The 23,946-nt window shown below is 44.4% G+C and overlaps 3 protein-coding genes across 6 annotated transcripts in view; 1 reads left to right on the top strand and 2 right to left on the bottom strand.

Moving 5' to 3' along the window:
* LOC112253187 (polyunsaturated fatty acid 5-lipoxygenase) overlaps positions 1 to 5,656 on the bottom strand; it is a 35,820-nt gene extending 30,164 nt beyond the window's left edge. The window contains exons 1-2 of one of the 3 annotated variants that reach the window (XM_024425201.2): positions 5,333 to 5,656; positions 4,773 to 4,918 (exon numbers count right to left, since the gene is read on the bottom strand). The gene's annotated coding sequence lies outside the window, so the exon portion shown is untranslated. The remainder of the gene's footprint in view (positions 1 to 4,772; positions 4,919 to 5,332) is intronic. The other 2 variants (XM_024425200.2, XM_024425202.2) reach the window with 2 other exon arrangements.
* On the bottom strand, positions 181 to 22,433 carry LOC121839598 (graves disease carrier protein-like). The gene is made up of 4 exons (XM_042299046.1): positions 22,423 to 22,433; positions 21,395 to 21,398; positions 2,004 to 2,101; positions 181 to 1,399 (listed from the first exon to the last, which is right to left on the bottom strand). Exons 3-4 carry the CDS (start codon positions 2,006 to 2,008, stop codon positions 997 to 999), a joined length of 408 nt encoding a protein of 135 aa, XP_042154980.1. The 5' UTR covers positions 2,009 to 2,101; positions 21,395 to 21,398; positions 22,423 to 22,433; the 3' UTR covers positions 181 to 996.
* The window catches only part of LOC112253563 (methylcytosine dioxygenase tet3-B), a 63,852-nt gene continuing 45,954 nt past the window's right edge, over positions 6,049 to 23,946 (top strand). For both annotated transcript variants that reach the window (XM_042299043.1, XM_042299042.1), the window contains exons 1-2: positions 6,049 to 6,315; positions 7,364 to 10,193. In XM_042299043.1, the coding sequence (XP_042154977.1) occupies positions 7,554 to 10,193 (2,640 nt within the window). In that variant the 5' untranslated portion in view covers positions 6,049 to 6,315; positions 7,364 to 7,553. The remainder of the gene's footprint in view (positions 6,316 to 7,363; positions 10,194 to 23,946) is intronic.

Genomic DNA, 23,946 nt, shown 5'->3' with positions numbered 1-23,946 from the left:
GTGAACAAATTAGAAAGCAAACCTGTTTCGATGTCAGACAGAAAATAAGACTTTTTGGGGGAGTATCACAATAAAAAATCAATTATGTTCAGTTTTGAACAAACTGATGTGGGATTTTATCATTAGGATTCTATTAGACTTAGGCTGCTTAAAAAGTACAGTTCTGTGTTCAACACAAGCTTGGGGAGTGTTTCTTTATTCTCATCAAATGTTTGATAGTTGAATCTGGACTCTTATAACTGACATACTACACATTTAAATCCTTGTCTCGTTGATTATGTGTCTAGATTTGTACTCACAACAGTAGGTACATGAGGAAAAGAAGGCCTCCGATTGGATAAGCCAGATTGTCCGGTGTGACTTTCCCCTCCGTCATTGGCTGGGTGACTTCTTAGGGGCGGGTGGTGGGGTAGGATGGGGGAGCAGTGTACATAATTGGGTTTCCATGGCATTACCAACGAGTGTTGTTAGGGGTTCATTGCCCATAGCTGCCCATCGAAGCAGAGGAAGCCATTGTCTATAGGTAGCCATGGCAATAGTTGCCGGGGTGTTGTCCAAAGCCAAGCCACAGGTTTGGCGGATGGTTTCAGCACAACATTATAGGCGCAGACACAGACATGGGCACTGGATTAGCACTGCCATGGGGCCCAGCGCCTAACATTCCTCTGCTTTCCGACTGGGGTAAGCAGCTACTAGGCTCTGCTCGGGTGGCTGAGCCACAATGGCCGCCTCTGGTAGCAGGGGTCAACTCCTCCGAAAGGAAGCCGACTTCCTTAAAACTGAAAACGTTTACTAGGGCAAATTGACATATCTAATAGGCAATATTCCCTTAACATTTCAGAACATATAGCCCCAGAGAACGCTCTTGTTCGGGCTGTTTTGAGATAGACAGCTGCTAGGGATCTTCCTAAACCTTTCAGAACGTTTATCCACAGTGAACGTGCCTCAGTCCCGCTATGCAACGATGAAGGGTAGAGATGGATGGTGAGGGAGCAGCTAGTTGAGGTGGATGGTTTGCTTCTTCACCCCATAGGTGATAAAGGCCACAGCCTGTGAGGACACACAGCAGATGTAGTTGAGAGACAGGCCTCTGTACAGACCCTTCATCAACCCATAGGTGATAAAGGCCACAGCCTGTGAGGACACACAGCAGATGTAGTTGAGAGACAGGCCTCTGTACAGACCCTTCTTCACCCCATAGGTGATAAAGGCCACAGCCTGTGAGGACACACAGTAGATGTAGTTGAGAGACAGGCCTCTGTACAGACCCTTCTTCACCCCATAGGTGATAAAGGCCACAGCCTGTGAGGACACACAGTAGATGTAGTTGAGAGACAGGCCTCTGTACAGACCCTTCTTCACCCCATACTGACTGTATACAAGAGTCTTGGTCAGGGTACTGTAGAGGGAGACAAGTGGGAAGACAAAGTTATGCTTTATTTTACAGTGCTTAGCAGGAACGTATTTATCAATTACATTGTAATATGTTAATTACATGATAATAAAAGATAAAAATCAGTTAGAGATGTTTGGAACAGGTTATTCTGCCAGTGCCAGTCTGTTTGGCTGGTTAATACAGACAGAGACATACACACAGGCTCGGGAATGACATCATCAGACACACAAGCCCTCATTGTATGGAGTAGAACATAGTAACTCAACAGTCTTACTCTGTGAGGAGGTTGTCTAGTAAATAATGACGGAGTATCAGGTGCTGGAGTAATTCCACTGCCACGGTACAGCAGGGTGAACTGTGAAAAGCAGGCCTGGTATGCTGTAGTCTCCTTGAGGACCAACCATGTTCACTCATGACTGCAAGGCACGACTCAATAATACCCACACTCCACAAAACTCCTATTGCCAAGCGATTTTTCTAAGTATTCAAACAGGGTCCTTTTGCCTTTCAGATTGTAATACATTAGATGATATGTGCAGGGGTATATACTTTTTTTTAAATAAGAGCCCTGTGTTTGTAGAGGAAGGGGTAAATGGCGCCACTTAACGACATTTGTCAGATTCAGGAAGCACCACTCCTAACTGCATCCTTCTCCAGGCAACATCTAGAGGATAGCTGGGAGAGGAGATGGAGAAGAGGAGTACTCTGGACAGGAGACAGGAACATTCTTGGAACATTCTTTCCATGTTCACCATCTGACTAATAAGACAATCTTAGTTACAGATAGAACAGAGTAATAGCCTCAGTATAACTGGCAGATGGATGATGATACACACAAACAGTTATAGCAACAGACCTTGACTACAGTCATGTGACTTCTACAGGCACCGTATCTACTGTATAGACAACAGACCTTGACTACAGTCATGTGACTTCTACAGGCATCGTATCTACTGTATAGACAACAGACCTTGACACCGTCATGTGACTTCTCCAGGCACCGTATCTACTGTATAGACAACAGACCTTGACACCGTCATGTGACTTCTCCAGGCACCGTATCTACTGTATAGACAACAGACCTTGACACCGTCATGTGACTTCTCCAGGCACTGTATCTACTGTATAGACAACAGACCTTGATACCGTCATGTGACTTCTCCAGGCACCGTATCTACTGTATAGACAACAGACCTTGACACCGTCATGTGACTTCTCCAGGCACCGTATCTACTGTATAGACAACAGACCTTGATACCGTCATGTGACTTCTCCAGGCACCGTATCTACTGTATAGACAACAGACCTTGACACCGTCATGTGACTTCTCCAGGCACCGTATCTACTGTATAGACAACAGACCTTGACACCGTCATGTGACTTCTCCAGGCACCGTATCTACTGTATAGACAACAGACCTTGACACCGTCATGTGACTTCTCCAGGCACCGTATCTACTGTATAGACAACAGACCTTTTATTTAACTAGGCAAGTCAGTTAAGAACACATTCTTATTTTCAATGACGGCCTAGGAACAGTGGGTTAACTGCCTTGTTCAGGGGCAGAATGACAGATTTGTACCTTGTCAGCTCAGGGGTTTCAATCTTGCAACCGCACAGTTAACTAGTCCAACGCTCTAACCATTGCACTCCACGAGTAGCCTGCCTGTTACACGAATGCAGTAGAAGCCAAGGTAGATTAAATACCGAACGGTTCCGTATTTCACCGAAATAATAAACGTTTTGTTTTTGAAATGATAGTTTCCGGATTCGATCATATCAATGACCAAAGGCTCGTATTTCTGTGTGTTATTATGTTATAATTAAGTCTGACTTGATAGAGCAGTCTGACTGAGCAGCAGCAGGCCTGTAATCATTCATTCAAACAGCACTTTTGTGCGTTTTGCCAGCAGCTCTTCGCAAGCACAGCGCCGTTTATGACTTCAAGCCTATCAGCCTAATGGCTGGTGTAACCAATGTGAAATGGCTAGCTAGTTAGCTGGGTGTGCGCTAATACTGTTTCAAACGTCACACGCTTTTAGATTTGGAGTAGTTATTCCCCTTGCACTGCAAGGGCCGCGGATTTTTTGGAGCAGTGGCTGTTGTCGATGTGTTCCTGGTTCAAGCCCAGGTAGGAAGCTATACTGTTACACTGGCAATACTATAGTGCCTATAAGAACATCCAATAGTCAAAGGTATATGAAATACAAATGGTATAGAGAGACATAGTCCTAGAAATACTATATTAACTACAACCTAAAACCTCTTACCTTGGAATATTGAAGTCTCATGTTAAAAGGAACCACCAACTTTCATATGTTCCCATGTTCTGAGCAAGGAACTTAAACATTAGCTTTTTTACATGGCACATATTTTACATTGCACACATTTTTACATGGCACATATTACTTTCTTCTCCAACACTTTGTTTTTGCATTATTTAAACCAAATTGAACAGGTTTCATTATTTATTTGAGGCTAAATTGATTTTATTGATGTTTTATATTAAGTTAAAATAAGTGTTAATTCAGTATTGTTATAATTGTCATTATTACAAATTAAATTAAATACATTTCTTTTTAAATTAAAAATCCACAGGCTTTTTTGGTCCTCCAATAATCGGTATCGCCGTTGAAAAATCATGATCGGTCGACCTCTACTCCAGGCACCGTATCTATATTTGTATATAAATAATAACCTGCACATTCTGTGCCAGTTTCCCTAACCTGCATTAAATCTGGTATCCAGACGTTTATGCAACAAACAACCAACACCGTTTCTTTCCCTCGGACATCATTGCACACCATTTTGTTTTCCCAGAATTCTGGATGCTCCTCTCCTCCGTTTCATCAACAACACAAAAACAATAACAAATGCGCTGGGGGTGAACAGTGCTGTTTCACCTGATGCTGACTGAACAGTGGTGCGGATTTCAGCTTTAAGCTTAGTCCTGGACTAAAAAGAATCGCCATTGAGCATGCTATTTAATCCAGGTCCGAGACAAGTCAACTTAATCTGGGTCTGTGAAACCTACTCACAAACTCATTATGCCTATATCGCTCTGCCAAGGTCTAGGTGTTTAAGTCGTCAGAACTCTGTAGACATATACCCATTTCTTCTGGATCTCTGGTGAGTTTTAATTTAGATTATAGTAGTCTTATTGCCGGATGAATTGCCTGCACACTATGCAGCTCATCAGAACCAGGGCTTGTGTCACTGGATGTGTACTACTGTATGTTCCTTATTGTATTTCTGTATTACCATCACTACTGAAGTCTGCAGCCGCCCTTACCTCCACCCTTACCTCCAGCCTTACCTCCGCCCTTACCTCCAGCCTTACCTCCGCCCTTACCTCCAGCCTTACCTCCGCCCTTACCTCCAGCCTTACCTCCAGCTACGAAGGAGCGGACCAAGTGACAGTCCCCCTGAGTGTGGTCGGGGATCACAGGACGACCACGGGTGAGACTGCATCGTCCGTTGCCATGATGTGTGAGTTCAATCAGGACCCGAATGCATCCATAACTATGCAAAGAAAAAAACACAACAGCTACATTACATTCTCAGCATTAAAAAGGACAACGCTCGACGTCATTATCAGACCAACAATATAACTTACTAATAACACCGACATTCTGCCTTGCCTTGAGAGGCACATAATTATGTGAGGCATAACGTCGTAAACTGTTGATCACTAAAACAATGTATAATCAATACATAATTTGGTTAGCTGGCTAGTCACGTGTCAAAACAAAAAAATAGCTAGTAGTAGCTAGCTGTCATTGAAGTCGAGTTATCGTGCTACCGTTACTAGCAGATGAACGTTAAATAGTCAACTAGCTACAATTTCGAATCTCTACTATTGACTGGACTGTTCAAACACTGACTCACAGTTCAATCGACTGTTGCTGTACTAATAACTTATATTAGCCATCTTACCCACTGCTAGGTCAACACTGTCAGATGAACAACCGTTGCAAAACAAATCTCGCCAGCGTTAGCATTTGCAGGTAGCCTCCGTCGCTTCCTGATTCCCCGAAGAAACCTGCCTTAGCGGGCACTCGTGGAGACAACCTCACCGAGCGACAAATGTGAGTTCAGTTTCTGGTCACTATTTTTTTGCGAGAAATGCGTAGCTAAAGAATAGCGAAATGTGATTAGGCAAACAGCAATACAAAAAACAACTGGCTACCGGTTAAATGTATGTATGAAGGGTTAAGGCACATGTTTTTATGATCACTAACAACTGGTGCCCTTCATGCGCACAGATCCACTGTCTCATGCGAATGACGTCATTGGCAAATAATAAAAACGGCATAATTAAACCATAAATGTGTCAATTAATAATATGTAAACAACTGCCTAAACACTTAATAATTTCCTACATATAGCGTCAAATAGTACTTTTGTGGAGCAGGTTAGTGTTTTTAAGGTGTTATTATTACACAGTTCTAAAACATATTTTAAAGCTGTTATTATTACACAGTTGTAAACCATACAGAATATGAAGTAAAACATTAGCTTGTTAAAGGTTATCTCGGGTTTGAAGTAGTTTGATAGTAGTTTGTTACCTCTACTCATTAGAGAAAGTAGACAAATGCTCCATTCCAGGTTTTCCCAATGACCCTTCACTCCAGAGCTGAGTTGACTCGAGACCGTAAGTCGCGTCTGGGAGAGGAGGGAGAGAGGGCTTCCCCGAATGGATTGACACAAGAAGGATTTACGCTTTAAATTGTGTTTTATTCAGTATGGCTATATACGTGTTGATAAAAACAGTATTGGTAGATTGTGTCAATGTATCAGCGTTGTAAAGAAGAGCTACTAACCAGCCATATTTTCCGAGTGAAACCAATACAATGATCGTCAGTGTCTATCAGGAGTGGAATATTATTAGCAATTCAGACAGTGCAACTGTCTCTCTGGTATGTAAAGTATTTGAGCTGCCTTTTAAAGTCAACGTGTAAATAACATATAAACCAACAACACTTATGTTATTTGTGACATTCACGAATAGCTTAGCCAGCCATCCAATGCCACGAGTGTCAAATACTCGATATTTTTCGGACATTCGGTCAAGTGCAAGAAAATCTACTCGACGCGGCAAAAGTGTTGCAAGCTGGTTACAACGTTGTCATTACGCTTCCGTCTGAAACTCGTGCAGTAAAAAAGTAGGCCGCGAGCCAAGTCCGGTGTTGTGTGGCAGCCTATACTTTTTAAAGGGCTTCACTTCTGCCTTTTAACTGTTAAATGGCTTAGCCTAAATATAAAATAAATACCACCGCCATGCGGAAGAAGATGGAGCGTTTGGAGATTTTAGCATGTTGATTAATAATGCAAATATATTATTGATATTGCAATTAATCCTTTATTTATAGGAAAGGGTTATTGTGTAATCTGTTAACTACATGGTAATAAGCATGTCTCTACTTCACGGATCATTGCTTTGACAAGGTGGTGTGTGTTGTAAACTGTTTAGTCGGCTAAGCCAAATACGGACCGTATTTGGCACGGCAGGCCCGGCGCCATTCCTTTCGTTAAAGGGACACAGTAGGGAAAACTGCAGTAGCCTAAATTGGGCTCACAAGGCGAGTTTATTGAACATGATCAGTTGAAAGTGAAAGACGGCTGGTAACTCGACAATCTTCAACACTATACAACTAACCCATATAGTTACACCTGATACCTCATACATGTTCTATTTGCAGTCACACGCTTCATTTCCCGAATGCAACACCATGCAGTTCAAGATTTCTAAACATCTGCTACAAATTATACAATTGGGTTCTATTATACCCAGTACATACAAAAAAAACCTGTGACCAGGCATGTTTTGTTAGGAAAATAAAAAAGTTTTCTCCTTAGTGTTGTCAGTCAAACACGGATGTGTTTGGGTGTGTTATATAGTGCACTAATAGAGAAACAAACAGTTATTTTAACATATTTTTTATTTTCTTTATCAATTCCCTCCAGGTCCTTGCACAGGTTTTCAACATGGTGGGTAAATAAATCAACATATGAGTGTCAGTGTAAGCCAGTAATCCACTCTCAAAAAAATTAAGGAAGAGAGAAAAAAAAGTTGAAGTTGTAGCACAGCTGAGAACAACCATTCACCTGGTTCCCATGCCGACTGCCCCATCTCTGCCCTCTCACATCCTCCACTATGCCTCCTACTCCCAAACCCCCTAAGAGACAACCCCCACCACAGACAAGGAATGGCTGCAAGGTGATACCCACAACAACAACCACCACCACCACCGCCAAGAGGCAGATCCCCAACTCCAGCAAGTTTAGAGGAAAAGCCTTTGAGAGCCCACAGTCGACACCGAAACCACCCCGAAGATCCACAACCAGGACCCAGGCCCAGCCGGCCAGAAGCCCAGGGAGGAGTGGGGTTGGCAGGCTTGGCAGTCAGGTCCCGGGGGGGTCCCCTGGTAGGGTTAACCATGCTCCTGTGCATGTAACAGGATCAGTGAGGCTAAGGAGCCGGGGTAATCCTCTGCTCCAGCATGGGGTGGGAGAGGATCCACCGGGGCGCAGGATGTCCTTACGGGGCATGGGGTGCTCCAAGAAGTTTCCTCCCCTGACGGTAAAGCCTAGCAGGGGAGGGAAGAAAGCCAGAGGGAGGGGGGCGAGGGGAGCAAGGGGTCAGAGATGGAGTGAAAGAGGGATTGAGCAAGGACCTGAGGAGTCTGACCCTGGTAGTATAGACCCTAGTATGATTGACCAAGAGAAGGAGGTAGTCAGCCATGATAGTGAGGGCCAACATCTTAACCTAAGGACTGAACTTGAAGACCCTTCCTGTGTTGACCAGCAGGAACCAGGAGTCGGCCATGAATGTGAGGGAAAACCTCTTAACCTGAGGACTGAACTTGATGACACTTCCTGTGTTGACCAGCAGGAACCAGGAGTCAGCCATGATAGTGAGGGCAAACCTAACCAGAGGACTGAACTTGATGACCATTCCTGCATTGACCAGCAGGAGCCAGGAGTTGGCCATGATGGTGAGGGCAAACCTCTTAACCTGAGAACTGATGACTCAGCTAGTGATGACAAACATGAAGAGTTAGTTGCCCATAATGGTGACGCGGTTGGTACTGACCCACACAATAAGCCTTTCAGCCATAGTGGTGAGGGCAAACACTCTGAGCTCAATGACCCCATCAGTGTTGACCAACAACAGGAAAAGCTAGTCAATAATATTAGTGAGGGCAATTCAGCGCAATTCTACCAGAGCCATGAGCTTGGTGACTCTACCAGTGATGAGAGGCAGGAAGTGTCAGTCGTCCCTAAAGGTGAAGACAAAGCCAAGATTAACCTTGGAGCTGAGCAGATTGAGATCGAGCAGAGAGAGAGAGAGGGGAGAGGAGGGGAGAGGTTGGAGAAGGACGGAAAGGAAGCAGTAGAGGAGGAAGCAGTGGAGGAAGGAGAGAAGACTGATGAAGAAAATAAGAAAGCAGAGGGGGAGGAGAGAGTGGAGATAGTCAAGGTGAAGGAGACCAAGGAAAGAGAGGAGAAAGACGAGAGACTGGAGAAGAGAGAGTTTATCAGCAGACCTCCAGACACAAGCTCCAGTATTTCTGTATCTCAGCCCCAAAAGCCACCTCTGCAGGATGATGTGTTGATGATGCAATCACCTGTCCATCCCCCATCCGTCGCTGAACCAGCTACCTCAGACCTGGTGTCACCCCCTCTCCCTCATCCTCACCCGACCTTTACACTTCACCCCACAATGTCACATGACATTAAGGTTCTGAACCAAGGTGCAAAACTAATCCAACCTACCCAAACTGTTGAAATGCATAAACCTTTAAAAGTCCCAACTACTTTCCATGAGACATCACAGACGACCTCAGTGCACCCAGTATCACTAAGTCTCTCAGTTGCCTTCCTTAGTGAACCCCACAAGTCTCTATGTGTAATCCCAGCGAACCCAGCACCCGGTCAGAGCCCAGAGAGCCCTGTCTCTCCAGAGGCTAGACAACTTCTCAGACCAGTGGACAAAGAGACCAAAGAGTCATCCAATCACCTCAATGTAAAATTATCTTCATCATCTGCATCATCATCGTCAGACCTGTACACCAACGCGGAGGTCCCCATCACTGTGTCTGTACCTGACCTGGGTCCATTGTCAAACAACCACAACAATTACCCAGAAGAACCACCATCATCATCATCACTCCCATACACAAAGAAAGACGTCTTCACCACTGGGTCTGAACCAGACAAAGACATTGTATCTGTCTCTGATTGTGACCTGGGTTCTGGTCCAATGACTCACAACAAGTACAACCAAGATGAGCCACAACCATCACTCCCAAACACAGACACAAGGTCTGAACCAAACACGGGGTCTGAACCAAACACAGATATTGCATCTGTCTCTGTATCTGATCTGGGTTCAGTGCCAAAGACCTCCTGCATCCCTAACCAGGAGAGTTCTAGCTCCAAGTTCTCATTCTCCTTCTCCTGCAGCTCTGAGAGCACCCAATCCTCCTACTCCTTCGACACTGAGTCAGAGACTGGATATGGGGAACTTAGCCCCCCTGGACACCCTAGCCTGGACCTGGGACACCTGGAAGGGGTCACATCTCTGCCCCGAACCCCACGGATCATCCAGAGGAGGGAGAGGAAGAAGAGGAGTAGGTGTGGAGGGTGTGAGCCGTGCCTAAGGAAGATCAACTGTGGCCAGTGTAGCTGCTGTCTGAACCGCAGGACTGGACACCAGATCTGTAAACTGAGGAAGTGTATGGAGCTGAGGAAGAGGAGGCCAATGTCAATGCTCACACTAACATCTACTCAGGTAAGGTTTTCTCTAAGGCGTAGAGTAAACATTAGGCTAAAACTGGAAAAGGCTGCTTATAAACTCCCTATAAACCTCAGAACTTTTTAACGTTGTATTATTCACTTGTGTATAACCATTATAAGGAGTTTAAAAGCAGACCTTAAGGTAAATTTGACCAAGTCAATTGACCCTTCTTTAGAGAATACTGTACGTGCTGAGAAAGTCACCTAACTGCAACTGACCCCAAAGCCACAGAGAGTCTAAAGCCAGCTTGTTATAGTCACTACTTCTCTAAGTTGTCATATGCCTGTGGCGATGCTATGCTATGGACTGACTGAGAGGATACGTGAGGCGTAGTCTGTTGGTCTGTGACAGTTTATGGTGTGTGTGTGTGTGTGCGCGCGCTCTGGGTTCTCCAAAATATGTGGTGAAATGAAGTGGGAGGAGAGAGCATGTAAAGGGCTGAGGATAGAAAAGGACGGGCTCAGTTGGAGAGGATAGAATGTTCTGGACGGTGAGATTGGATTGATTTACTACTATATGATAAATAAAAGGGTACTGTGCTTGACAACTGTGGTCAACAAAGGAGGTGACATAAGGAGGGATTCACGGGTCCCTGCGGCTGTCCTCCACCCACAGGGGCCAAAGAGACCAGGGCCAAGGGGTCTTACTCCTCTACTGTCCTTTGCTCTCCACTCTGGCCCCATGACAGCATGGAGCCTAATGTTTCATGTGTGCCAGCCTAGTCCACATAGTAAAATCGCAATAAGAGGTAATTCAACTCCCATGGATTTAAATTCAACAGCATTTTGGGGTTTATATTATCCCACCCCCATTTTGAGTTAAAACTACTCTGGTCATAGGGTTGATTATTATTACATTTATGGCCATTTCACCCTTTCAGTGTCGTTTTTAATTCACTCCCATGCCATTTTACACTTTTCTTGTGTTGTTTTGAATTAACAACTCCGTCAGAGTACATTTTTACTCTTGCTGTTTGCTTTGTAAATCCAACCACTTACAGATTGCAATTGTTTAGAATATTGTGTTATTTATCTTTGCATAGCATAAGATCAATAACAATCAATGTACATGCGAAAACACAGATGTTGAAACAAACAAATTCAAAAAAAATAATAAAGTTAAAAACATTAACACTGTGAATGTAACACTTCTTGCAGTGTACTTCAAAGAAGTGAAAAGAGTGTGTGGATACTCCATACAGATGTAGGATCTTAATTTGATCACCCTGTTAAAGGGGGAATAAGGCAGCCCAAGAGTTAACACAGGAACTTTATTCACACACAGGAACTTTCAGGTACATGGGGCTGTAGTGGAATGGTAGTGGTTCTGTAATGAACAGAAACAGAGGTAATGAATGCACTGTACACAATTCAAGGTCACACTTTATTTGGATAGTCCGGATTTTCCATCTGTAGATGCTCTACAGATGGTCATACTATCAACAAACTATCTGTTGATAAGCAATTGCTTGGCTAAGGTTATAGTTAGGGTTAGGTTTAGAGTTAGGTTTAGAGTTAGAGTTAAGGTTAGAGTAAGGGTTAGGGCTAGGGTTAGGTTTAGAGTAAGGGTTAAATCAAATCCAATTTTATTGGTCACATACAGTCGTGGCCAAATGTTTTGAGAATGACACAAATATTAATTTTCACAAAGTCTGCTGCCTCAGTTTGTATGATGGCAATTTGCATATACTCCAGAATGTTATGAAGAGTGATCAGATTAATTACAATTAATTGCAAAATCCTTATTTGCCATGCAAATGAACTGAATCCCCAAAAAACATTTCCACTACATTTCAGCCCTGCCACAAAAGGACCAGTTGACATCATGTCAGTGATTCTCTCGTTAACACAGGTGTGAGTGTTGACGAGGACAAGGCTTGATATCACTCTGTCATGCTGATTGAGTTCGAATAACAGACTGGAAGCTTCAAAAGGAGGTGCATGGAATCATTGTTCTTCCTCTCTCAACCATGGTTACCTGCAAGGAAACACGTGCCGTCATCATTGCTTTGCACAAAAAGGGCTTCACAGGCAAGGATATTGCTGCCAGTAAGATTGCACCTAAATCAATCATTTATCGGATCATCAAGAACTTCAAAGAGAGCGGTTCAATTGTTGTGAAGAAGGCTTCAGGGCGCCCAAGAAAGTCCAGCAACTGCTAGGACCGTCTCCTAAATTTGATTCAGCTGTGGGATCGGGGCACCTCCAGTACAGAGCTTGCTCAGGAATGGCAGCAGGCAGGTGTGAGTGCATCTGCACGCACAGTGAGGCAAAGACTTTTGGAGGATGGCCTGGTGTCAAGAAGGGCAGCAAAGAAGCCACTTTTCTCCAGGAAAAGCATCAGGGACAGACTGATATTCTGAAAAGGGTACAGGGATTGGACTGCTGAGGACTGGGTTAAAGTCATTTTCTCTGATGAATCCCCTTTCCGATTGTTTGGGGCATCCGAAAAAAAGCTTGTCCGGGGAAGACAAGGTGAGCGCTACCATCAGTCCTGTGTCATGCCAACAGTAAAGCATTCTGAGACAATTCATGTGTTGGGTTGCTTCTCAGCCAAGGGAGTGGGCTCACTCACAATTTTGCCTAAGAACACAGCCATGAATAAAAAATGGTACCAACACATCCTCCGAGAGCAACTTCTCCCAACCATCCAGGAACAGTTTGGTGATGAACAATGCCTTTTCCAGCATGATGGAGCACCTTGCCATAAGGCAAAAGGGATAACTAAGTGGCTCGGGGAACAAAACATCAATATTTTGGGTCCATGGCCAGGAAACTCCCCAGACCTTAATCCCATTGAGATCTTGTGGTCAATCCTCAAGAGGGGGTGGACAAACAAAAACCCACAAATTCTGACAAACTCCAAGCATTGATTATGCAAGAATGGGCTGCCATCAGTCAGGATGTGCCCCAGAAGTTAATTGACAGCATGCCAGGGCAGATTGCAGAGTTCTTGAAAAAGAAGGGTCAACACTGCAAATATTGAGTCTTTGCATCAACTTCATGTAATTGTCAATAAAAGCCTTTGACACTTATGAAATGATTGTAATTATACTTCAGTATTCCATAGTAAAATCTGACAAAAATATCTAAATACAGCAAACTTTGTTGAAATTAATATTTGTGTCATTCTCAAAACTTTTGGCCACGACTGTACACATGGTTAGCAGATGTTAATGCGAGTGTAGCGAAATGCTTGTGCTTCTAGTTCCAACCATGCAGTAATATCTAACAAGTAATCTAACAATTTCACAACAACTACATTATACACACAAGTGTAAAGGAATGAATAAGAATATGTACATATAAATTTAGGGATTAGCGATGGCCGAACGGCATAGGCAAGATGCAGTAGATGGTATAGAGTACAGTATATACATATGAGATGAGTAATGTAGGGTATGTAAACATTATATAAAGTGGCATTGTTTAAAGTGACTAGTGATACATTTATTACATCCCATTTTTAATTATTCAAGTGGCTAGAGATTTGAGTCAGTATGTTGGCAGCAGCCACTCAATGTTAGTGATGGCTGTTTAACAGTCTGATGGCCTTGAGATAGAAGCTGTTTTTCAGTCTCTCGGTCCCAGCTTTGATGCACCTGTACTGACCTCACCTTCTGGATGATAGCGGGGTGAACAGGCAGTGGCTCGGGTGGTTGTTGTCCTTGATAATCTTTTTGGCCTTCCTGTGACATCGGGTGCTGTAGGTGTCCTGGAGGGCAGGTAGTTTGCCCCCGGTGATGCGTTGTGCAGACCACACTACCCTCTGGAGAGCCTTGCGGTTATGGGCGGAGCCGTTGCCGTACCAGGCGGTGATACAGCCCGACAGGATGCTCTCGATTGTGCATCTGTAAAGGTTTGTGAGTAAAGGTTTGTGAGTGTTTTTGGTGACAAGCCAAATTTCTACAGCCTCCTGAGGTTGAAGAGGCGCTGTTGCGCCTTCTTCACCACGCTGTCTGTGTGGGTGGACCATTTCAGTTTGTCCGTGATGTGTAGGCCGAGGAACTTAAAACTTTCCACCTTCTCCTCTACTGTCCCTACAATGTGGATAGGGGGATGCGCCCTCTGCTGTTTCCTGAAGTCCACGATCATCTCCCTTGTTTTGTTGACGTTGAGTGTGAGGTTATTTTCCTGACACCATACTCCGAGGGCCTTCACCTCCTCCCTGTAGGCCGCCTCGCCGTTGTTGGTAATCAAGCCTACCACTGTAGTGTCGTCTGCAAACTTGATGATTGAGTTGGAGGCGTGCATGGCCACGCAGTCATGGGTGAACAGGGAGTACAGGAGAGGGCTGGCAACGCACCCTTGTGGGGCCCCAGTGTTGAGGATCAGCGGGGTGGAGATGTTGTTTCCTTCTCTCACCACCTGGGGGCGGCCCGTCAGAAAGTCCAGTACCCAATTGCACAGGGCGGGGTCGAGACCCAGGGTCTCAAGCTTAATGACGAATTTGGAGGGTACTATGGTGTTAAATGCTGAGCTGTAGTCAATGAACAGGATTCTTACATAGGTATTCCTCTTGTCCAGATAGGTTAGGGCAATGTGCAGTGTGATTGCGATTGCGTCATTTGTGGACCTATTCGGGCGGTAAGCAAATTGGAGTGGGTGTCAGGTAGGGTGGAGGTGATATGATCCTTGACTAGTTTCTCAAAACACTTCATAATGACCGAAGTGAGTGCTACGGGGCGATAGTCGTTTAGCTCAGTTACCTTAGCTTTCATGGGAACTGGAACAATGGTGGCCCTCTTGAAGCATGTGGGAACAGCAGACTGGGATAAGGATAGATCGAATATATTCGTAAACACACCAGCCAGCTGGTCTGCGCATGCACTGAGAACACGGCTCGGGATGCCTTCTGGGGCGGCAGCCTTGCGAGGGTTAACACATTTAAATGTTTTACTCACGTTGTCTGCGGTAAAGGAGAGTCCGCAGGTTTTTGTAGCAGGCCGTGTCGGTGGCACTGTATTGTCCTCAAAGCGAGCAAAGACGTTGTTTAGTTTGTCTGGAAGCAAGACATCGGGGTCCGCGATGGGGCTGGTTTTCTTGTTGTTGTCCGTGATTGACTGTAGACCCTGCCACATACCTCTTGTGTCTGAGCCGTTGAATTGCGACTCTACTTTGTCTCTATACTGACGTTTAGCTTGTTTGATTGCTTTGCGGAGGGAGTAGCTACACTGTTTATATTCGGTCGTGTTTCCGGTCACCTTGCCCTGATTAAAAGTAGTGGTTCGCGCTTTCAGTTTTGTGCGAATGTTGCCATCAATCAATCAATTCATAAATTTCTGGTTGGGGATGTTTTAATTGTCGCCGTGGGTACAACATCACCGATGCACTTCCTAATGAACTCGCTCACCGAATCAGTGTATACATCAATGTTGTTGTTCGACGCTATCCGGAACATATCCCAGTCCACGTGATCAAAGCAATCTTGACGCGTGGAATCAGTTTGGTCGGACCAGCGTTAAACAGACCTGAGCACCGGCGTTTCCTGTTTTAGTTTCTGTCTATAAGCTGGGAGCAACAAAATGGTCAGATTTCTTTTTTAACCTTTATTTGACTAGGCAAGTCAGTTAAGAACAAATTCTTATTTTCAATGACAGCCTAGGAACTGTGGGTTAACTGCCTTGTTCAGGGGCAGAATGACAGATTTCTACCTTGTCAGCTCAGGGATTGGATCTTGCAACCTTTCGGTTATTAGTCCCATGCTCTAACCTAATGTGTCGTTAACTCTGCATTTATGTATTATTTATTTTGAACGAAAGCCACAAAACTAACACATACATTTGCCACTCATCTTTATGCTGACAGATATCACAGTTGACATGATGGTGGTATGGGTAAGGTAACAACACATCCTCTACGCTGATCCTCAACACGGGGGCCCCTCCGGGGTGCGTGCTCAGTCCCCTCCTGTACTTCCTGTTCACTCATGACTGCATGGTCAGTCACGACTCCAACACATCATTAAAGTTTGCAGATGACACAACAGTGGTAGGCCTGATCACCGACAACGATTAACTTTTTGTGCCGGGATAACAACCTCTCCCTCAATGTGATCAAGACAAAGGAGATTTTTGTGTTCAACAGGAAAAGGAGGACTGAGCACGCCCCCATTGTTATTGACGGGACTGTAGTGGAGCAGATCGAGAGCTTCAAGTTCCTTGGTGTCCACATCACCAACAAACTACCATGGTCCAAACACACCAAGATAGTCGTGAAGAGGACACGACAAAGTCTATTCCCCCTCAGTTGACTGAAAAGATTTGGCATGGGCCTCAGATTTTCAAAAAATTATACAGCTGCACCATCGAGAGCATCCTGACTGGTTGCATCACTGCCTGGTATGGCAACCGCTTGGCCTTTGACTGCAAGGCACTACAGAGGGTAGTGCATACGGCCCAGTACATCACTGGGGCCAAGCTTCCTGCCATCCAGGACCTCTATACTAGGCGGTGTCAGAGTGATTTGGTAAAAGACCAAGTTCACATTATGACAAGAACAGCACATATAAGCAATGAGAAACTACAGTCTATCATTACTTTAAGACATGAAGGCCAGTCAATCCAGAAAATTTCAAGAACTTTGTCGCAAAGAAGTTAAGTCGCAAAAACCATGAGGAAACTGGCTCTCGTGAGGACCGCTATTGCAGAGGATAAGTTCATTAGAGTTACCAGCCTCAGAAATTGCAGCCCAAATAAATGCTTCACGAAGTTGAAGTAACAGACACATCTCAACATCAACTGTTCAGAGAAGACTGCGTGAATCATTCCTTCATGGTGGAGTTGCTGCAAAGAAACCACTACTAAGGGACACCAATAATAAGAAGAGACTTGCTTGGGCCAAGAAAATACGAGCAATGGACATTAGACCGATGGAAATTTGAGATTTTTGGTTCCAACTGCTATGTCTTTGTGAGACGCAGCATAGGTGAATGGATGATCTCCGCATGTGTATTTCCCACCGTGAAGCATGGAGAAGGAGGTGTGTTGGTGTGGGTGTGCTTTGCTGGTAACACTGTCAGTGATTTATTTAGAATTCAAGGCACACTTAACCAGCATGGATACCACAGCATTCTGCAGCGATACGCCATCCCATCTGGTTTGTGCTTAGTGGGACTATCAGTTGTTTTTCAACAGGACAATGACTCAACACACCTCCAGGCTCTGTAAGGGCTATTTGACCAAGATGGAGAGTGATGGAGTGCTGCATCAGATGACCTAACCTCCACAATCATCCGAACTCAACCCAATTGAGATGGTTTGGGATTAGTTGGAGTGAAGGAAAAGCAGCCAACAAGTGCTCAGCATATGTGGGAACTCCTTCAAGACGGTTGGAAAAGCATTCCAGGTGAAGCTGGTTGAGAGAATACCAAGAGTGTGCAAAGCTGTCATCAAGGCAAAGGGTGGCTACTTTAAAGAATCTCAAATATAAAATATATTTTGATTAACACTTTTTTGGTTACTACATGATTCCATATGTGTTATTTCATAGTTTTGATGTCTTCACTATCATTCTACAATGTATAAAATAGTTTAAAAAATAAAGAAAAACCCTTGAATGAGTAGGTGTGTCCAAACTTTTGACTGGTACTGTATATTTCCCATTATCTCCATTTATCCCTGGGAGTCAGTGGAGGCTAAAAGGGGCATTGGTCGCTCTTTATCTGGCAAGATTAGTTTACTGATGAGTAGTAGTGACTCTTAAGTTCTGGGTGAGACAACAGAGCAGTGCAGGCAGGAATGTAGTGGATGGTAAGCACCGTTTACTCACCTTTTTATTTTGTTCATGACCGTTTACCCACTTATTATTGTGTTCCCAGTGTTGATCAACACTCAGAACACTAATATTCTTGATCTGAGTTCTAATCGCGCCTGCCTCTCTGCGAACGAGTGGAATCATGATTCAGGTATGCTCGTTATGTTCGCATGCTAACTTGCTGGCTAGTAGGATGTAGTTAGAAGCTGAAGTTAAACGGAACCTGACCTCAGCAGGAGCAGTTGACTGAAATTAATTAAACTAGCTATAATCTTAACAAAAGATAGGCTACTATAAGTTCCCATAACAAAATAACTTTGCTTTATAAAGAGAGAGAAACCAATCAAAAAGGTTAGTAGTACAGTGGTTCCCAAACTTGGGGTCGGGGACCCTTGTGAGGTCCCCTGAAATTGAAATAGGGTCCCCTGAGAGAATCCTCAACATATTAATAACTTGTTTCTCTTTAAATGGGTATAGAAAACAACATTTTAGAGTCAACAAAGGCCTTTTACACGGTTAGAATACGTGTGTTAACAACCCTCCAGGCAAGCTTCAATGCCATACAACTCTCCTTCCGTGGCCTCCAATTGCTCTTAAATACAAGTAAAACTAAATGCATGCTCTTCAACCGATCGCTACCTGCACCTAACCGCCTGTCCAACATCACTACTCTGGACGGCTCTGACTTAGAATACATGGACAACTACAAATACTTAGGTGTCTGGTTAGACTGTAAACTCTCCTTCCAGACCCATATCAAACATCTCCAATCCAAAGTTAAATCTAGAATTGGCTTCCTATTTCGCAACAAAGCATCCTTCACTCATGCTGCCAAACATACCCTTGTAAAACTGACCATCCTACCAATCCTCGACTTTGGCGATGTCATTCACAAAATAGCCTCCAATACCCTACTCAAGAAATTGGATGCAGTCTATCACAGTGCAATCCGTTTTCTCACCAAAGCCCCATATACTACCCACCATTGCGACCTGTACGCTCTCGTTGGCTGGCCCTCGCTTCATACTCGTCGCCAAACCCACTGGCTCCATGTCATCTACAAGACCCTGCTAGGTAAAGTCCCCCTTATCTCAGCTCGCTGGTCACCATAGCATCTCCCACCTGTAGCACACGCTCCAGCAGGTATATCTCTCTAGTCACCCCCAAAACCAATTCTTTCTTTGGCCGCCTCTCCTTCCAGTTCTCTGCTGCCAATGACTGGAACGAACTACAAAAATCTCTGAAACTGGAAACACTTATCTCCCTCACTAGCTTTAAGCACCAACTGTCAGAGCAGCTCACAGATTACTGCACCTGTACATAGCCCACCTATAATTTAGCCCAAACAACTACCTCTTTCCCAACTGTATTTAATTTTTATTTATTTATTTATTTTGCTCCTTTGCACCCCATTATTTTTATTTCTACTTTGCACATTCTTCCATTGCAAAACTAAACTACCATTCCAGTGTTTTACTTGCTATATTGTATTTACTTTGCCACCATGGCCTTTTTTTGCCTTTACCTCCCTTCTCACCTCATTTGCTCACATTGTATATAGACTTGTTTATACTGTAATATTGACTGTATGTTTGTTTTACTCCATGTGTAACTCTGTGTCGTTGTATCTGTCGAACTGCTTTGCTTTATCTTGGCCAGGTCGCAATTGTAAATGAGAACTTGTTCTCAACTTGCCTACCTGGTTAAATAAAGGTAAAATTAAAATAAAAAAATTAAAAATAGAATGCACATTATGTGTATTATATGTTCATGTCATTATGTGTTGGGACAGCCAGTGGGACTTAAAATTGAGTGAAGTACAAAGACAATTTAAATATAAAGACAATTTAATATTATTGTCATGTATATAAAATATCTATTTTTAAAACTGCTTTACAGAGAGTAGTGAGACAGATAGTGGTGTGGCAGACAGTGTGAGGCCGAGGCAGGCTGCAATGCAGGAGGCTGAGGAAACACACGGAATCTGAGAGAGGAACCAAGCAGAGAGAGAAGGTTAGTAGTATAGTGGTTCCCAAACTTGGGGTCCCCTGAGAGAATCTGTAATCTTATCAAACACATCAATAACTTGTTTCTCTTCGAATGGGTATAGAAAACAAGATTTTAGAGTCAACTAAGGGCCTTTTACACTGGTGCACTTTAGCAGCTAACAATACAGAAAACGGAATTGCAATGCAGCTGACATGAGATACTATGAACGTGATCAAAACTATTTTTCTGTACTTTTCTAGTGTCCAGTCCAAATTAACATCCCCACAGCATGATGCTGCCACCACCATGCTTCACTGTAGGGATGGTGCCAGGTTTCCTCTAGACGTGACGCTTGGCATTCAGGCCAAAGTGTTCAATCTTGGTTTCATCAGACCAGAGAATCTTGTTTCTCATGGTTTGAGTCCTTTAGGTGCCTTTTGGCAAACTCCAAGCGGTTTTTCATGTGCCTTTTTACTGAGGGGTGGCTTCTGTCTGGCTACTCTACCATAAAGGCCTCATTAGCTTGGTTTTTGCTCTGACATGCACTGTCAGCTGTGAGACCTTATATAGAAATCCTGTCCAATCAATTGAATTTACCACAGGTGGACTAAAATCAAGTTCTGGAAACGTCTCAAGGATGGTCAATGGGATGTGTGTATCCTAGGGGCGGCAGGTAGCCTAGTGGTTAGATCATTGAACTAGTAACCGAAAGGTTGCAAGATCGAATCCCGAGCTGACAAGGTAAAAATCTGTTGTTCTGCCCCTGAACAAGGCAGTTAACCCACTGTTCCCAGGCCGTCATTGAAAATAAGAATTAGTTCTTAACTGACTTGCCTAGTTAAATAAAGGTAATTAAAAAAATTACAAAAAAATGGAAACAGGAGCTCAATTGTGAGTCTCATAGCCAAGGGTCTGAATACCTATGTAAATAAGGGTGTTTCTGTTTTTTTATTTTTCATACATTTGCAAAAAAATCTAAAACCTGTTTTGTCTATATCATTATGGGGTATTGTGTGTAGATTTTAATCCATTTTAGAATATGCTGTAACGTCAAAAATGTGTAAAAGGTCATGGGGTCTGAATACTTTCCGTAGGCACTGTATTTGTGTCTGAGTGAGTAAATGAAAGAAAATCCAACAGCTTCAAACCGCTCTTCGGTCTCTGAATACAAAGTGTCACTGAGTGACTTACTGCATATGAGTGTGCTTCTGGTGCTCTCAGATACCGGCTGTGTGACAGACAGAGAGACCCTCAGTGGTGTGACGGTCCATGTGCCTATCTAGAGATCTCAGGACCCAGAGCAGTAAGTTAAATGTCTATAGATAATATCTTCAGAGATTCCCTTCATGAACAGAAATAGAGAGAGTGTTTACTTTGTAATTCATTGGTTTGCAGCTGTGCTACATTCACATGCCACGTTTCAGTTTTTATTTTGAGTGTCCTTCAAAGGACTATACTGTGTATAGAATGTTGTTCCCATTGACAAAACTGGTACATAGGAACACTGACTGGTCGGACCAATAGGCTGGTCTGAATGGTGTTTGGAGTAGGATCCATAGGTTGGTCTGAATGGTCTGTGGAGTAGGATCAATAGGCTGGTCTGACTGGTTTGTGGAGTAGGATCAATAGGCTGGTCTGACTGGTCTGTGGAGTAGGATCAATAGGCTGGTCTGACTGGTCTGTGGAGTAGGATCAATAGGCTGGTCTGACTGGTCTGTGGAGTAGGATCAATAGGCTGGTCTGACTGGTTTGTGGAGTAGGATCAATAGGCTGGTCTGACTGGTTTGTGGAGTAGGATCAATAGGCTGGTCTGACTGGTCTGTGGAGTAGGATCAATAGGCTGGTCTGACTGGTCTGTGGAGTAGGATCAATAGGCTGGTCTGACTGGTTTGTGGAGAGGATCAATAGGCTGGTCTGACTGGTTTGTGGAGTAGGATCAATAGGCTGGTCTGACTGGTCTGTGGAGTAGGATCAATAGGCTGGTCTGACTGGTTTGTGGAGTAGGATCAATAGGCTGGTCTGACTGGTCTGTGGAGTAGGATCAATAGGCTGGTCTGACTGGTCTGTGGAGTAGGATCAATAGGCTGGTCTGACTGGTCTGTGGAGTAGGATCAATAGGCTGGTCTGACTGGTCTGTGGAGTAGGAATCAATAGGGTGGTCTGACTGGTCTGTGGAGTAGGATCAATAGGCTGGTCTGACTGGTCTGTGGAGTAGGATCAATAGGCTGGTCTGACTGGTTTGTGGAGTAGGATCAATAGGCTGGTCTGACTGGTCTGTGGAGTAGGATCAATAGGATGGTCTGACTGGTCTGTGGAGTAGGATCAATAGGCTGGTCTGACTGGTCTGTGGAGTAGGATCAATAGGCTGGTCTGACTGGTTTGTGGAGTAGGATCAATAGGCTGGTCTGACTGGTCTGTGGAGTAGGATCAATAGGCTGGTCTGACTGGTCTGTGGAGTAGGATCAATAGGCTGGTCTGACTGGTCTGTGGAGTAGGATCAATAGGCTGGTCTTGGAGTGTGAGTACAGTTACATTTCTGTATGTGTGTGCGTCCATGTGCATGTGTGTGTGTGTGTGTGGGGGAGAGAGAGGAAGAGGGATGGGATTATGTTGGACAGAGATTTTTAAACATCGTTTGGAATGTAGGTCAGTGTTCTGTTACGTCTGTCCTATTACAGATAGACAGTCTGCATGGCAGGGCCAGGTCAAACAGAGAGACAGTCTGCATGGCAGGGCCAGGTCAAACAGAGAGACAGTCTGCATGGCAGGGCCAGGTCAAACAGATAGACAGTCTGCATGGCAGGGCCAGGTCAAACAGAGAGACAGTCTGCATGGCAGGGCCAGGTCAAACAGATAGACAGTCTGCATGGCAGGGCCAGGTCAAACAGAGAGACAGTCTGCATGGCAGGGCCAGGTCAAACAGAGAGACAGTCTGCATGGCAGGGCCAGGTCAAACAGAGAGAGAGAGAGAGAGAGTGGGAGGGAGGAACAGAAAGACAAAGTAAACGAGAGAAAGAGAGAGAGAGGGGTTGGAGGGAGGGAGAGAGAGAGAGAGAGGGAGGGGTTGGAGGGAGAGAGAGAGGGGGGGGTGGAGGGAGAGAGAGGAAGGGAGGGAGGTATAGGGAGGTAGATAGAGGGAGGTAGGTAGGGAGGAAGGATGATGTGTGTGTTTGATTATATTCCAAACCAGGACAGGCTAAACAGGTGTAGTCACGTTAGTGGCTCTGTTCAATCTGGATTGTTGAAGCGATTGAGCAGACATATGCAGTGTTTACCGTGAATCCAGTCTCCGCTAACGTGGGAACATTGCCTTTACATTTCAATCACGCTGTAATGCTGAACTTCCACGATACGGATTTAATAGAGCCCTACGTGGAGTAACCACACAACCCATAATTGTGTGTGTGTGTGTGTGTGTGTGTGTGTGTGTGTGTGTGTGTGTGTGTGTGTGTGTGTGTGTGTGTGTGTGTGTGTGTGTGTGTGTGTGTGTGTGTGTGTGTGCGTGTGTGGTTGAGAGAGTGAGTGAGTGAGTGAGTGAGTGAGTGAGTGAGTGAGTGAGTGAGTGAGTGAGTGAGTGAGTGAGTGAGTGAGTGAGTGAGCGGGTGAGCATGTGAGCGGGTGAGCGGGTGAGCGGGTGAGCGTGTGTATGAGTGTAAATAGCTGAATGTCACTGGGCAGACTAGTCTTGATAATCCAGCCTCCACACCCAGGTAATGAAAGGCCAGTATCACCGTCCCAACTGTCAAACATGTACAGATGTAGGATCTTAAATGGATCACCCTGTAGCAGGACAACTTTCCTGCAATGCGGGAAATGTACAACTTGTAGTGTATTTGAGGTAAAAATAAAATAAAATGTACACTTTGACATTTCTGACTTGATCAACCCCTACATAAATGCCCATTCATTATAATCCACATAATAATTCACATTTCCTGTTGCTGCAGGATTATTTTCCTGCTGTAGCAAATTGGCTCAAATTAAGATCAAACATCTGTAGCCTT

This window comes from Oncorhynchus tshawytscha, linkage group LG16 (assembly GCF_018296145.1).
Source record: "Oncorhynchus tshawytscha isolate Ot180627B linkage group LG16, Otsh_v2.0, whole genome shotgun sequence".
Taxonomy (NCBI): domain Eukaryota; kingdom Metazoa; phylum Chordata; class Actinopteri; order Salmoniformes; family Salmonidae; genus Oncorhynchus; species Oncorhynchus tshawytscha.
This window is presented reverse-complemented; position numbering and strand designations above follow the sequence as displayed.